This window comes from Danio rerio, chromosome 15 (assembly GCF_049306965.1).
Source record: "Danio rerio strain Tuebingen ecotype United States chromosome 15, GRCz12tu, whole genome shotgun sequence".
NCBI classification, from domain to species: Eukaryota; Metazoa; Chordata; class Actinopteri; order Cypriniformes; family Danionidae; genus Danio; species Danio rerio.
The window spans coordinates 11,452,371-11,469,818 of NC_133190.1; the positions used below are offsets into that span (position 1 = coordinate 11,452,371).

The 17,448-nt window shown below is 35.5% G+C and overlaps 1 protein-coding gene across 31 annotated transcripts in view; it reads right to left on the reverse strand.

The window, feature by feature from the left end:
* The window catches only part of tenm4 (teneurin transmembrane protein 4), a 463,933-nt gene that overhangs the window by 227,113 nt on the left and 219,372 nt on the right, over positions 1-17,448 (reverse strand). For 9 of the 31 annotated variants that reach the window (XM_073922732.1, XM_073922721.1, XM_073922734.1 and 6 more), the window contains one exon: positions 6,435-6,670. In XM_073922732.1, coding sequence (XP_073778833.1) covers positions 6,435-6,670 — 236 coding nt within the window. 31 annotated transcript variants of the gene reach the window in all.

Sequence of the window (17,448 nt, forward strand, 5' to 3'; positions counted from 1 at the left end):
TCCTGGGGAGCAAGATCTTTGGCACTTCTTGGGGGGATATTTAAAATCAAACTATAGACTTCACCTGAAAACTTGAAATCCTCAACCAAGAAACAAAAAAAGTTTAAAGGTAGGAAGGCAGGTGTGTGGATAATGGACCCCACTTTTGCAAATGGAAGTGACAAAAACAAAATAACAGGTCTGTGTAGTGTCTGACATAGCGGAAGTAGAATTTGGAGAGTTTACAAGAGATTACAATGGTTGCTGAGGGATGCTACTCCATTCAGTGCAGAGTTTCTTCTCTCAAAAATTTGACTATAGTTCATCTTTAAGGATTTATGTAACTTGTTTGCTTACTCGCTTTGAGCACAGATGGATTTTAAGCCCTTAAAAACACACATAGGTGTCAAATCAATCTGCAGACAAATCAGTAAGACCTTGGAGAGCACTCCTGGGTGTTAAGTTTCCCCAGTGAAGAGTGCTTCATCTTTTCACAAAAACTCCCAGTGGAATTTCCTTGTCTCTGTGTCCTTCTCTGGTCTCACTTCAAGTTCAGATGCTTGACTATAAATTAGAAGCAGTGAAATGCACATCATCAGCAAGTTACTAGATCAAAATGTCTAAACCATTTTTCACTTTCACACTGAAGCTTCGAAAAATCTGCCAGGAGTGAAAAAAAAATCTACTCTGGTTAAGGTGCATATAAAAACTATACACCGAATATGTACTTTAGAAGAGTGCCTTGATTTAATAGATTTGATTCAGCAGGCAGTTGCCGATTTAAGAGATACATATTTGTCCACAGTGATACTAATTGCAGAGAAAGTCCCCCAGGACAACCTGGTGCTAAGTGCCCAAGGGTACTACTGTAAGCTGCACTGTGACCTAACTTTCCAATTATAGAGTCATTCATATTCAGGTTAGAAATAAACTGAGGCTACCACAAGTTAACCTAAACCCACTAACAATGCAAGTCTAAACACCACCAGTCCTTCTAATCCCAGAACACCAATCTCTCAGTATCCTGGATTTATATAATGTTAGATAAACCCGAAATTGTCTTAAGCTGGTTGTAACACTAAGATGCAAAAAGATAGAAAACTAAAAGCATGGCGCTTCAAAGTCAATCGACAAATTGAGTAAGTGTCTTATGACTACGACTGAGGTTGCATGTAGGGAGGTACAATGAGGGCCCAGCACGCTAAGAAATGAACACAGAGGGAAGCTGATGACCTTCAGATGCCGAGGACATAATGACCTTCTTAATGAGCATGCCACCACTGAGAAAATGGCACACGGCTTCCAATTTCTGCGATCTCACTCCTTTCCAGGAAGCAGTTCTTGCAAACTCCACAGAAAAAAAGGAATGGAGGGGAATGGCAAAACTATGCGGCAAGTCAAAAACATCTGTCAGGAGGTTTAATTGGGTTCATTAGACAACACAGCTAGAGTTTCCAATTACAGGCCTACATAATTAATTGCACTTGAAATTAAATATATTTTCTCATCAGCTTTTAATTAAACGTGACCCCTTGTTGTTGATTGAATCCCAGATTCTCAGGGTGAGTGGGGGTTTCATACGTGTTTATCTGAGGTGCACAGGGAGATGAGCTTGATTTTGGAAGAGGGTTAGGTTGGGGTGGGGTGTCTGTAATTACATGAAGTGATTAAGATACATCAGCTTGGTGGGCTTTACAAGGCTCCTAACAAGGTCAGAGCTTAACTAGCCTTCGAGTTAACTCGGGGAATAACTTCATTAAGCACAGTGCTTAGGCATTTTATGTGGACAATACGATCAAGTTTTGTTTTGGAATCTGGTGAGCTGCTGCCTATTAAGAAGTTATATTTAAAGATAGCATTTTAAAGAGTGAAAAAGAATGCTCTATACCTACATTAAGCAATTGGTGATTCTGCAGAAAACAAATAAAATGCATAGAAGGGATGACTCACAGTTGATAAAAGACCAACTGATAAATAACCAAATGAGCATACAATGCATTCCATGCAGAGCATAAATAAAGAAAATAAATTAGACGGTTGGGAAACAATGCACAAACATTTCTCACAATGCACTCAACTTCAGAATAGAGCATAATGAGGCTTCTTTGACAACAGCATGATCTTGCTGCCTGCTGTTTACTGTTTGGAACAAAGACATTTGCACCTGGAACACATCTACGGAAGTGCATAGATGCAAAAATCTACCATGCAGGGGCTTTACTTTCATTGGACCCCAATCTAAGTAGAAAACCCACTAGTTCTGAAAGCTCCTCAACTTCCTAACGATTTAAAATTGCATGTGACCTTAACAACTATGTACTTGAATCTGAATTAATCATTTTATACAGTTCACTTATTATGTGCATTGATGTTTCTACATTGCACTGGTATTTAAAATATATAAGCCTGTAATTATATCTTTCATCAATTTTTGTAATTACATTAAGAATTACATCGTTGACCCATCCGTTAAACTTGAATCCACCCTTAAAGCTGCCCTTACAGTAATGGTCGTGCCCAGCTGAGCCTGTTTTTTCTCAATGTTTTTTCTTCACTTTCATCAATTGGTAAAATATGTTCACTGTCGCCATTGGCTTACTTGATTTGGGACTTGTGGAGCTGTACATCGAGTGATTTGTTCTTTAGTGTTTGGAATTTTTAGAGGTGAAATTTAAACCACACTGAACTGCACTAAACTGAACTTCAACTCTGAAAACTGGACTGACAGTTTCAGTTAACTAGAACTTCTATAATAATCTGCTTTGACACATTATACATTGTAAAGGCGCTATAGAAATAAAGATGAATTAGAGTACCACCAAACCTGTCCCTAAACTTGCCTATATGCCCTATCAATAGCACCATTAGTCCTGTGCAATACAGTATAAACACAATATTGTACCTATTGTTGTAATCCAAGTACCAAGTGATTAAGGCCACTTATTACAAAGTGACACCAAATTTTACACATACAGTAGACCACCACAAAGTTCAGTCACTTCTCATCACATAAATAGCTCGCCTCATACAAAACATACAGTACAAGAGTAGTAGCATAAAATCATGTAGGTGTATAGGCTGGTCATTAAAGTTATGAACAAAGCTAAGCAATTACCAGCAATTCCAAATTACTGTCAGAGAATCACAGGGTAGTAATTTTATATATATATATATATATATATATATATATATATATATATATATATATATATATATATATTTTTTTTTTTTTTTTTTTTTTTTTTTTAATTTATTTATTTGATTTTTTTTTTCAGATGATTGAACAAATGGTTAGAGTTAATTTTGGTTCTACCGCAATGCATATGTATTCCTGTAGCTAATGCTGTGGAAAGCTGTTTATCTTTAAGAATGAAGTCACATCTGTGAGACCTTCATTTAGATGCACCTTGTGCAAATGACTTTGCACTCAAAGTTCCTCCCCTGTATTTTCAAATTCAAAAAATATGATTTCATTCTGTGGGCTCTTTGTAACAATTTACATTTTAAGTAGACACATTATGCAAAACCATTTTAGGCTGTCCGATAAAAAAGAGCTATACAAAAGATAACTGTTATTATTGATTTACCTTTTGAAGGTGTGGACACACTTTATTTTGAACTGCAGGAAAAGCTCTTATCTTTTTGACTATTCCACTTCTTGCGTGAAATTTTATAAAAAGCATAACAGAATTACTAGCAGACATAATTCTGCATCACCGTAAAGCCCGAGTATGTTTATAGACTGTGCTCTCTACTAATATAGCAGTACATATAATACATAAATGATAGTTAAAGGCATAGTTTACCCTAAAAATGTCATAAAAAGACCAAAAAAAAGTAAAAAGTCATAAAAGAAGATATTTTAAAAAAAGCTAGAAATCTTTTACCATACGCTTATTTCACATTTTAAAACACAAAAGCAAGACTGCGGTGGGAAGAAACGTGGAAGCATAGGATTTGCACTATAAACGCTGCAACAACATGCTGTGTACTACACACCTATAGCTGATGCTGCAAATTTAAAATGCAGAAATTGTGTAAACATCACTTAAATATAATTTAGTTCAATTTAATTTAAACAATTAAAAGCATATTAGGCATCAAACAACATCACAATCTCTTTAATAGTATGCTTAAGTGTCACCCTAGGCTTCAATTCATGGCACTAGGTAAACACAGTGGGGACGCTTCCCTGCTTCAGTCTATGTAAGCTGGTGAGGGATAAAACACTGCAGTCCTCTGTAGCACACCCTTGTGTTGTCTGTAATAGTGTTGCCCTGGTGCTGAAGTTTTAAAAATGTTCATTTTCCAATAACATTTAAGCACCACTGAGCGTGTTCTTCACAGATTGCAAAAACAGGTAGATGGACATTGGTGTTTTAAAGCTGTGAAGATCAGTCTATTCATCAGCGGATCACTCGTCTGTGTTTGCGCTCGGTACAGTTAAACATCGAAGTGGGGTGAATGGATGACCATGAGTAATTTCTGTTGAGAATGTGCACACAATGGCAAATCAGCAGTGTTTAAGAACGCCATCAACAGTGCTTAAATGTTAACAGGAAATGGACGTTCTTTTTACATTTCAGTACTGAAATTTTGTATCGCGACAAGTCTAATATAGTAAAAGAATCAGTTCATTAACTTAAGTGTGATGAATAGCATCTAAAACATGTGTTTGGGGAAGAAAATCTTAGCTAACTAGTTCCATTTCCTTTAACTTAGCTAAAAATGAGGTCCAATATCACTTTTTATTTTCAGTTTCCATTCAGAACGGACCTTCGGGTCACTCTGAATGAAGTGAAAGTATAAATTTGTGTCACTTTTCTCTTCGCTGATAAGATATACAGCCAGGTACACAACATTTCTGTGTGACTCAGGCGATACATCTGGGTTTCTTCCCACCGCAGCCTTGATTTTGCTGTTTAAAATGGCGGCCGCGTGAAATCAGTCTTATAACTTATATAGTATTTGTTTATTTTTTCTTCAATACTTTGTTTTGTGTACAACAAAATAAAGAAACTCAGACCACTCAAGAGTGAGAAATTAGTGTTTTTGGGTGAACTATCCCTTTAAAGATCCTTTTTACCCACTGTTAAATACATAAATGTTAACCAAGCAGGACAAATATAATCAACACCAGCATGTGGTGTTCCTATGGCTCAATCGTATCTCACTTTATCTGCCGTCCACTATTGATTTGGTTCAGTGACCAAGCTGAATATAGTTGCGGGACACTGAAATTTCCCAACAATGTGAGAAATCAATAATATCCACTGTAATCTGCTGGAGCTGAGCATTTAAATGACTGAAAGCCAAATCACATACAGCATCTGGGTATGTCTCTCTGCTCTGGCACAACATGGAAACAGATCAAATTCAGCACAAAAGTCTCTTTCAGTCAGACAACACATTGATAATCATTGGCAGCACAGATTCAGAGCAGCGATTAAATAACACTACCATCTTTACAACAATCTAGTAAATATAAAATGAATTGTATCAACTAACCCAGAATAGAAAACAGCAGAAGGTGGTTTGGGACCACCAGGTGGGTTTGGATTAGTACGTTGGTTCTGGTTTTAAGTTTTTAAAAAGCTTTTAATTTCATATGAGCTGGTTAGCTGACAAGTTGAACCCCTCAATAAAGACTGGCTAAACCACTATAAAGTGTCATTTACACTAGTGTGTTTTCATCCTAAAATATATAAGCTTTGTTATGGTTATACCTGATGTCAAATTTAGCCTGAACATGCTAAATACCCTTTGAAAATCCTAAATACCCTGTTTAAGGTTGGAAAAGCTGGCTTTTTAAGTATAGAAGGTCTTAAATGCAAACTTTTGAAAATGTAAATATCCACAGTCACTCTCTGATTGCAATTTACAAAACTGATTGTCTTTCCTCATTTAATATATTTAACCCCATGTCAGCAACATTGGATATATTCATGGCAAAAATGTTCAATTTCAACATGCATATTGTGTAATTTCAATAAAATGTATAAAGTAAAGAAGTAGCAATTTGGTATTAAATTGAAAATTGGTATTAAATTGAAAATAATTAAATAAAGTCTACTCATTTGCATACATGAAGAGTTCAGACACAAAAACATCAAAGTGTTGTTTGACATTTTCAAGTATTTTTCTAAGGCTCCCATATGTAGGTTCAGTAATTTTACTTTTATGACAATAAACAGTTTATTGTCATTGCTTTTAACCTGAAATAAAGAAACAAAAACAAATGAGGCTTAGAAACTGGCCATTTAGAAAAAAAAAATCAATATGGGTCTTCACTTAATAGGTAGATAGATAGATAGATAGATAGATAGATAGATAGATAGACAGACAGACAGACAGACAGACAGACAGACAGACAGACAGACAGACAGACAGACAGACAGACAGACAGACAGACAGACAGACAGACAGACAGACAGGCAGGCAAAAACTGAACTTACCAATAAAGTATGCCAACAGGAACACCAGGGTGACGGAGATGAGGATGGCACTGAGGGCAGCACATTTCCAGTTGCAGTGCTTATAGGGTTTCTTTAGGCTAAAGGCAGGCCGTGAGAAGGTGTTTCTTGGCAGGGGCCGGGGCGGAGGAGAGTACACCGTGCTGGACGTCAAAGGGTAACCAGGTGAAGTGGTGCAGTACAAAGGCGAGGTCCCGCCAGGCTTGAAAAGAAAGTGTCTGCAGAGACGCAGAAAACGCTGTTGCTCATGTTCACAAAAGAAGCAGGTGACAGAGTGCACTGTGTGATACAGTGAGTGTTTTTCTCTCATCATGTAAAACAATGTCTTAGGTTTGTGTCCCCGCACTGGTCAGTACTGCTGTTGCTAAGCATTTTTCCAAGCTGTTGCCATTGGAGCTCTGGCTAGCAGCAATACACGCTGTTCCCCCGAGGGGTGCATTTTTTATCGGAATTCTGAATCAATAACAAATTTAATTTACAGAGTGAGTGACCACAGCGGATTCTTGTTAATACAAGCCCTCACAGTGACTTCTAATTCAGCTAACGGGTGCATGTGTCAAAAAGATGTGGAATATTGCAGGATGTACAGTTGAAGTCTGAATTATTAGCCCACCTAAATTATTACCCCCCTGTATATTTTTTCCACAATTTCTGTTCAATAAAAATAATATTTTTTCAACAAGTTTCTAAACATAATACTTTTAATAACTAATTTTCACTAAATCTTTACCAGTACTTAATATTTCATTAGATATTTATTAAGATACTAGTATTTATTGTAAAGTGACATTTAAAGGACCATAAAACACCCCCTGTCTCAGCAGGGTGTTTTCACACCATTAAATTGAAAAAAAAAAAAGTCAGGAAAGTTCATGAGTCCAGCTTCTTTTAGGTGGGAGTGACGAGTGAAAAAAGGAGGAAGGGTTTGCATAAAAATAAAAATTTCAGTTCAAGCACGCGCTGATTTTCACAGAGGCAAAACAATACACAGGCGCAGGGGAGAAAGACAGTGACTAAACCATGTCTTTTTTTATGAGACGAGTGGCAAATCTGGATTTCATAATATCTAAAAACAAAAAGATCCCGGTAAAAAAAAATTTCCTTATAAAGGTATTTTTGCCGCATGTTAGCAGACCACTGTAATCCACACATGAGTCCAACTGTGCTCTCATAGCGGGGAATTGAAAAAACAAAACCTTTGTTGCAGCACATCTATTAACGCAACACTGACAACCTGTCTTCGAACGATTTATTTTCTTACACTTGTTTTAATTATGGTTGGCAATACAACATGACGTCTGCTTGCCATCTGAACATTGTAACAGGTAAAGACTTCTTCGTAGCTATCATGCAAAATAATGAAGCTGCAACTCATACACAATGGAGTGCACTGATTGGTTCGAATCAAGTCTATCTTTTGAATTAATGATGAAATCTCAAAGACATCACGTTGGTACTCCGGGTACAGACAGCCAATCTACATGCTGGAATTTACACAAGGATCTAATCGCAGTGGCGTAGCTTTTTAAAATGTCCTTTCAAACCAGAAGAACGAATTTGGTCGAAATAACGCAAAAACAACAAATTTTCACTTTTTTATGAAATGTTTGTGTCCTAATAGTGTTTTTTTTTTACATATATGACTGTCAGCATCTCGAATAATATAATAATATAAATAATAATAGTGTTTCTTGACCCTTTAAACGCATAACTAGGTTAATTGGGTAATTAGGGAAATCATTGTAAAACAGTAGTGTGTTTTGTAGACAATCGGACATCAAAATAAGATTTTTTTTCCAAAAAAAAATATATTATAGGAAATACTTGGAAGAATTCTTTGCTCTATTACACATAGTTTGGGAAATATTTAAAAAAGAGGGCTAATAATTTTGACTTCGACTGTACAGTACATTATCAAGACATCTCATTCACTGTGAAGGAGGCCAGATCTCCAGAAACGAGATGCTTCTGGAGATCTCAAAAAATAAAATAATAATAAAAAAGCAGTGCCATAATCTGTGGTGAATTCATTGGCTTGGAAAGCTGCTGTCATGCTGTGCTGACCGGATAAGGGGACACTCAGAAACAAACCACACTTCGTCCTAATGATGTACAAGAAAACGGAACAGACTTGCAAAACTTGTACGGCTAGTGCACACTACTTGACAGAGCCTTGTTCAGCTTGCTCCCCTTCATGTTTTGTGGCAGAGACGGAGACAGTATAGCCTCTTAGCACGTCTAACCACTGCTTAGATGTTCTCTGATAAATTGTCTCTGACATGAAAGAGGCCACATCTCCCGACTTCTATCCCTATTTTCATCTTTTTTTTCTTCTTGCCTATGTGAAAACCTTTTTTTTTTTTATTGAATAGCATTGCTATGTGCCAAAAGTTGTAGCAGGGTTGTAAATTGGATTCAGTATTGTAGCCCCAATCTCTGTCTGAGCTATAGCCTCCTTTCCCAATCCTGTCTAATAGCATTCCTAATTATTTTCTCTTTCTCCTTCACAGTGTTGTCCCAAAACAAAAGACAAATGTGCACCTAATGCATCTTTTTTCATCATCTATATAAATAATAAAATCACCAAAAATTAAAACTTTATCCATGACCAAAATTATTTCAGATAAGAAATCAGCAAATTATTTTGTAAAGTCTGTGGTGTGGTGTATTTGAAGCTAGATCGCTGAGTGGCACTAAACATTACTATTTATTCTCCCAACGCCTCCACCTTTACCTTTAAGAGGAGGCTCATGTTTATAATGATATGCTTCAAGTGAAGACTTGTTTAAGGTCATTTAATTGTCTTGTTTTTGCCAAGTTTCTATTAAACAGAGCACATTTTACTTTAGATTTATTATCAAATCATTTCAATATTTCTGATTGCAAGGATTAGTATTAGAACTTCCAACATTCTGAAACTAATAGAATGGCCATAGCAGTCATTCAGACTGATCTGTTACAAATACATTTTTCAAATCACATTTACTTACAGTTTCTATTGAGAAATTAGAATTAAGCTTTGAATGTCCACCATATTACTCTAAAAGTGCTATCTTTGTTATAATATAGCTTAAAAATGTGTGCGTAGGTGTGTATATAAAAAAAAATTAAAAAAATAAAAACATATTTGTTTTAACAACATTATCATCTGGGTAAAATTAATTTAACAAATTATATTTTCAAATCATATTTTTCAAAACCTTTTAAAGGTTTTAGTGAGGTTTGAGAATTAAGGTTAGAATGTCCACCATATTACTCTAAAAATGCTCTTTTTTTGGTAATATAGCTTAAAAGCGTATGCGTAGGTGTGTATCTAAAAAGAGTAGATTTTTTTCAACAACAACATCATCTGGGTAAAATATGCCAACGCCTCCACCTTTCCGGCTCATGTTTAAAATGATATCCTTTAGGTGAAGATTTGTTTAAGGTCATGTAATCATCTGGTTTTAGGCATGTTTCTATTAAACAGAGCACCTTTAACTTTAGATTGATTATTAAATCATTCAAATATTTCTAATTACAAGAATTAATATTGGAACGACCAACATTCTGAAACTACTAGAAGGGCCATAGCAGTCATTTTGACTTCTGTAACAAGTCAGTTTTTAAATGGTATTTACTTTCAAATTTTCAATTGAGGTTTTAGAATTGAGCTTTGAATGTCCACCATGTAAAAATTTGATCTTTTTTGTAATATAGCTTAAAAAATATGAAAAGGTGTATACCTCAAAAAAGTGTTTTTTTCAACAACAACAGTATCATCTAAGTCAGGGATGGGCAAACTCGGTCCTGGAGGGCCGGTAACCTGCACAGTTTACAGTTCACCTGAACAGGCTGATCAGTGTCTTCAAGATCACTAGAAATCTACAGGCAGGTGTGTTTGATTATAGTTGGAGCTAAACTGTGCAGGACACTAGCCCTCCAGGACCGAGTTTGCCCACCCCTGATCTAGGTAAAGCATACCAACGCCTCCACCTTTCCTTTTGAGATGAATGAAGCTTTAAATGTCTGCCATATTTTATGAAGTTATTACTCTAAAAATACTCACTTTTTTGTAATATAGCTTAAAAACGAAGGCGTGTACCTTAAAAAAGTTATATATTTTTTTCAACAACATTATGATCTAGGTAAACAAATGAATAACATTTCTTATTAATAACATTTGAACAACATGTGTGTGTGTGTGTGTGTGTGTGTGTGTGTGTGTGTGTGTGTGTGTGTGTGTGTGTGTGTGTGTGTGTGTGTGTGTGTGTGTGTGTGTGTGTGTGTGTGTGTGTGTGTGTAACATGCTCAAACATATGTAATCAGTCTATTGTCATAATCAAAATAATAATGGCAGATTACAGGACTGCCTGTGTGCAGGTGTTTAGTGTTACTTTACATAGTCTCATCGGCATCTACTGGTCTGGCATGAGGAATACACAGCCTGATCTCACGAGAAAACGTAAGTATTGTACGTTTTGCCAGTTTAGTGGCTAATTCGTACGAGTTCAGTCTTACAAAATTGTACGATTTTAAAAAAGGAGGCGTGGCACCTAACCCCACCCCTAAACCCTACCATCATTGGGGGATGAGCAAATAGTACTACATTGTACAAATTAGATCGTATGAATTCATAAGAATTAGCTAAATTCTAAATCAAAAAGTTATGAACTGTCGTGAGATTGTGTTGGGAATACAGTATTTTCACAGATCTTTGTTTCTGACATCTATATGTGGCATCAATAGGTAAACCTAAAAAAAAAAAAAAAAAAACAGAAAAGAATGAAAAGGAAGCTCTCAGTTTTTTATTATGTTGTGGTTGTGTAAAGAATAATTTATGCTCACAGACACCAATGGTAAAAACATGTCATCCTGTAAAAATTAAAAGTTTCTGACTTGTAGTGTGCACTTTACCATATGCATACTGTAGTTCCTTAGCAAAAATGCTAAAGTAATCAGGGTTAATTAGAAAAGTTGTTAGTCTGGTGTTCATAAAAAAAACAATAAATACATAAACAATATTTAAAAAGGCATGCAATTTTCTACAGTAAGTGATGAAATATGTTAGAGTCTGTTACAAATGACACTATGTAGTGAGAAACAAGATACCACTATGCAGCATGGCAAAGCAGATTCCAGCAGCCGCAGTCAGATCATGCAACATACCCATCAGTGTAAGCGCCGTCGCGGCGAGCTGTCGCCAGTATGTCCATCTCTATAAAGTTGTCCTGCAAAGTCTCTAGGAATGTCTGCTTTGCTATGTTTCTACACACAGGTGGAGAGATGGACAGATGGAACGAGAGTGAGACATGCGTGCAAGAAGGAGACACAGATGTGCAAACACAAAAAAAATAAAAATAAAATGCCATCACCCGGTGAATCTGTGTAAACGGACAGAGTGGGACAAGAACAAACACACACTCCCTTGTTTCCAATGACATGGTGCTGGTGCCGGATCTGGTGCTTGATTTAAAACAATTTTAACAGTGCTGTTCAATGGCAGAAAAAAATAATCTAGCACAACTGTTCTCAAAATATTTATCAACAACATTAGAGAACTGTGAGTGGGGAAATATCTTAATCATGTGATGTTTTTTTTTTTTTTTTTATGGCAAGGCTTATGTTAAATATTGGTTCCCATGAAAATTTCAATTATATTATTAAATACTTAAATACTCGCATTTCATTTCAATCTCCTGAGATCATCATTCGCCTTTGGAACATAAATAAATACATTTAAGAATAAATACAGGAGCACTCTGAACTTCCATCGAAAGCAATTAACCAAAAATGTCATGGGTTCAATTGTAATTAGACGAAGCTCCAGGTACGATTTTGTGGGCCAAAAAAAAAAAAAAAAAAGAAACTCGTAAGTACAACTTTTACATCAGCTCAGGGTGTACATTTATCATCAATACAAACTATTTGCTGTTAAGAGTCTGCAGTGCAAGACACTGGCATCGTATTTCTGTTTGTTTAGAATAAGGGAGCTCTCAGATTTCATCTAAAATATCTTAATTAAAGTCTCAAGGAATTGGGATGACATGAGGGTGGGTATATAATAACAGACTCATCATTTACATGAATTAACCCTTTAAAACAGATCATAAAAAACTAATTAGCATCGTTTGCAAAGCTGTTTACATTGGAAATGCCACTGTGGTGTGTATTCAATCGAATTAGCAAATTTTGGCTGAGTTCCTGATGTTTTGTATAACAGAAGACAGTAGCTTTAAATGTTTAAACAGTTTCCAGACCTGTTCCTGGGCCTCTGTCCATTAGAGTTTAGCCTAAACAAATACACCTGAAGCAGCTTCCAAGACTTCCAAGAAAGTGTGTTAGACGTAGTTGGAGCGGTGCTAATCTTTATGGACTTTTCCAAATCTAAATCTAGTTTCAATTCTAATTTTGAGAGTCACGATTCAATTCCAAAGTGAACCTATTTATTGTGCTCTGCAAAAACATAATTTTAACTAACATTTTAACCATAATTGGAGTTGTTTATGATTGGAATCTTAGTATAACAGTGCTGTTATCCTAAAAATAATTAATGATATTAACAAATATATATTCTGGACAACAAGCTCTGAATTTAACATTGAAATGCCAGATTAAATAGAACTCTAAAATAGATTTCATAATATTAAAAAAATAATAATAATAAATCAAAGCAAAATGTTTATATAAAAAATTATATTTGGAAATTATACCGAAATCACATTTAAGAGAAAAACATTTCACTTTGTAGTAAAACTTTTAACAGCATCCTGAAGCTGGTCGCACAACGAAAAAGAAATGCACCCTGTCACATCCTTAAAATCAATAGTCTCTCCATGCTTGTTCAAATGAAGCTAATTCGGCTGCATACATACACATACCGTACCTATCCATAATTTTTTTTTTTCTGTTTCTACCACATGCCGGCCCACATACATCACACTCTAACTTTAATTGAGACTATTGACAATCGATTCAAAATTTCTAGGAATCGCGAAGTATTAATGAATTGATTTTTTCGCACACCCAGTTTGAGCTAAACTCGGCAGGACATTGGCTTTCAAGGAACAAGCCTCGCCTTAGTCTGTGATGCTATTTAGCTTAAGTAATGCCGAAAGTCTGACAGAGTTCCTGATCTTTTGTGTAACAGCGGACGATAGCTTTGAATGTTCAAACAGTTTCCAAATCTGTTCCTAGAGGGCCACTGTCCTTCAGAGTTTAGGTCAAACCCTAAATAAAGACATCTGATCCAGCTAACCAAGGTCTTTTGATAGAAACTTCCAAGAAAATGTGTTAGAGATGGTTAGAGCTAAGAGTGGTAATCTTTACAGATTTCGCCAATTCTAATTTTATTTTCAATTTTGGGAGTCACAATTTGATTCCATTCTTAACCTATTCTTTGTGCTGTGCAATATCATAATTTCTACTTTACACAACTCTACAGGACATTGGCAAAGAACAGACCTCACTCTTAAAGACTGTGATGCTCTTTAGACATGGTTTGGAGCTAAGGGTGGTAAGGGAACCTAGGCTGTTCATAGAAATTTTCCCACTCAAATAAGTTGCCAGATGACGCATAGTTGGTGCGAGGGATAGTACTCAGTCAGCGCCCTTAGGCAGGTAAGACTTTTCCAATTACAATTTAAATTCTGTCAATCACTTTTTAATTTTAATTATTAACCTTTTTCTTGTGCTGTGCAAAAACACAATTTCAACTTTACAATAAAACTTTACATTCAACGTTACACAACTAAACTGCAGGACATTGGCTTTCAAGAAACAGACCTGGCTCTTAAAATACTGTGATGCACTTTATCTTAAGTAGTATGGCCAGTTATGAAAATACTTATGTCAGGAACTGCTTTTCAAAGATGTCCGTAGATCCACAGGCCAGGCACCAGCATCCTTTCAGTGAAGGTAGGGATACACAGATATCCTTATGGAACTAATGTGCTGTGTAAGATATTTATCCCCGTGAAATCCGGCACGCCCCACACCCGAGAGTGCCTCCGCTCTTTTACCGCACATGTACCTTGTGTTGTACGACCCATGCCCCTCTCTGCAAGCGTCCTGTTCTTCTCTGATAAACATTAGAGTATTCTGGCTCCTTTATGATCGTGGTTAGAAGAAAACAAGCCGTTACTTTTCCACTCACTTCTTTGTGTTTCAGGGGCTGACACAACACTTTTTCAGAAGAATCACACATTATACCGACAGAATTCCCGAGGGGTTATGCTAAACCCTGCTTTAAGATGTGATTTTCTTGCCATTTTTTTGAATAATAAATGGTTTCATAAAGCAGAGGTTTATTAGCATTCAGAGGAGAACTCTGCATGCATTCAGTGAAGCGTGTCTGCTGGAGCTCCGTGCCCCCCGAGACGGCTGTTCCATAAGGGAAGACTGAGATAATGCAATGGAGAAATGAACCGTCAACATGCACTAGGCAGGCGCGACACCTTTAATTCAACAAGAGAAAATGTTTGTTTTCTTTTCGCTGCGGCTGTTCCAGACTGCCTGCCTGCTCTGCTTATTGTCTTTGGTCCAGCTTATGTACATTTGTTCGTTTGTTTGGCCATTGGGAGGCAAATTAAAAGTTTTAAACGAAGACGAGAAGAGCCCAGAGACCATGTTGGAGGAGTCAGAAAAGAAGCCTATGAGAAAATCTCACTTCCTGGCTCTCATCCAATGGGAGGGCTCGATAAGCCAACATATCCAGGGACTCATCCGAGCCATTCCAGCCTGCTGTACAAAAGTCGTGAGAGGAAACCATTACAAAGCCATTAGCTAAAGCCTAAATGACAGGCCATCTTTCACTGCCCTTGTGGATATTGCTAATGGTTCCAATTTCATCAGAGGGATTCGGATAATTGATCGCTCTTTTTTTCTTTTTAGATAGGAAGGAGGTGGGGTGTGATGTCACTGTTTTACTCTGTTTCTGCCACTCTCCTCATGCCGCATGCTGGCTGGCGTGGCCATCTGTTTCCCTCTCCCAGAGGAATACCTGGTCCAGATTAAAGTTTGGGGAAATCCATGATGTTTAATCAGTCATTATGTTCCTAACTGTTCCCACCGAAGGATCAAATTAACATTCATTTTCCTGTTGAGTGGACCGTTCACACCAGGGCTGGTCACAAACACATCAAGATGACAAAGAAATTGTGAGGTTCCAAGTTAATTTCCTAATGCTTATGCAGTGCTTTGTAATTGAAATTTAGTCATTTAGTAGACACTTTTGTCCAAGGAGACACTTTTTGTAGAGGCGGTATTCAGTGATTCAACAAGAAAAGGCAATAATTAATGTTGTAATTAATCTAAATTAAATTTTGATTTCGGCCTCCAATCATTAAATAATCAGGATAGAATGGCTATTGGTTTAGATTGAAGCAGTCCACATTTGTTCCTCTGCAAAACCCAATTGTAAATGGAAATCAGGGAAATAATAATGCAGCAAGGGTTGTGCTTGATTAATTGAAGTGTATTAATTTATATAAGTGTGCAGTATTGGGCAGTAGCCTCGCTACAAGTATTGACGCTAGCGTAACTACATTTCTCATGATGGCGAGAATGACGATTTCTTTTTTCCATTTTAAAGTGGTCGACAACAAATTTTTTGTTGCATTACTGCCACCTCTTGCTCTGGTCGGTGATGTCACCAACCAATTAGGCTAACAGAAGAAACTTGCTTGATGGAAAGATGACGGTGGAAGAGGAGTTATTTCAGAAGTAGATTAAAGCAAGATTAAATTATAACAAGATTTCTTGTCGAGGTGAAGAGTTGTCTTGTGAGTTTTAATGTTATGATGGAGCGCAAGGGTGAAATTAGCAATTAAAGATTGGAGGTAGGATTGCATTTAAACTACAAATCAAGTGCTTTGTACACATCTGGCAACCCAGGCTGACCTCGGAGTTGCAAGTGTCACTTGGTTGCTTCGGCCAGTCAGTAGAGTTTTTAATTAAATATAGTGTTTGCATGTCCTTTATGGCGTATAATTAAATAAAATATAAATAAAATACCATTCATTATTATTTTTTTAAAGCACCTAAATTGTTTTACAATTAAGATTTTTTTTCATTTCAATAAAAATCTATTTTCCATTCATAAAGTAGCAAATATTTTGTTAATATATAGAATGATAAAAAAATCCATTCACATAGGCTTTTATATAATATTTTGCAGTGTTTGCATGCCCTTTACTCTATAATCATCAAAATAAGTTATTGCATGTTGATTTAAAAACAAAGACCAAAATAGTTTTGTAATTTGTGATTTTTTTTTTCAGTAACAAATTCCTAAAAATAGTGTAGACATCTTGTCTTGTTCTTGTGAACCCAATCTCGTGTTTATATATATATATATATATATATATATATATATATATATATATATATATATATATATATATATACATATATATATATATATATATATATATATATATATATATATATATATATATATATATATATGTATATATGTATATATGTATATATATATATATATATATATATATATATATATATATATATATATATATATATATRTATATATATATATATATATATATATATATATATATATATATATATATATATATATATATATATATATATATATATATATATACACATATATACTGTAGTGGTAAATAAATATATATACAGTAGTGGTAAAGTGGTAATTACTGGTACTGGTAATTACTATAAGTTAATGATAGTTAGCAATGATACTACATTATTTAGTGTAATTCATTAATCAAGAGTTTTACTTACACACTATAATGCTTATTCCTAATTTTATTTTCCTTTATTATAAATTACTATAGTATTTTAAATGTGTAACACCTGGTTTTATTGGATTTTTGGTATTAGCTGTTATATACTAATGTGTTTCTGTTTAGTACAGCATATTATTTGCAGTAAATAATTGAACTAAACAATTATCCCTCATGTTTCATTGACAGTTTTATTGATCTCCAATATATGATTGACTTGGATTTAAGTTAAGCTTCAGTTTAAA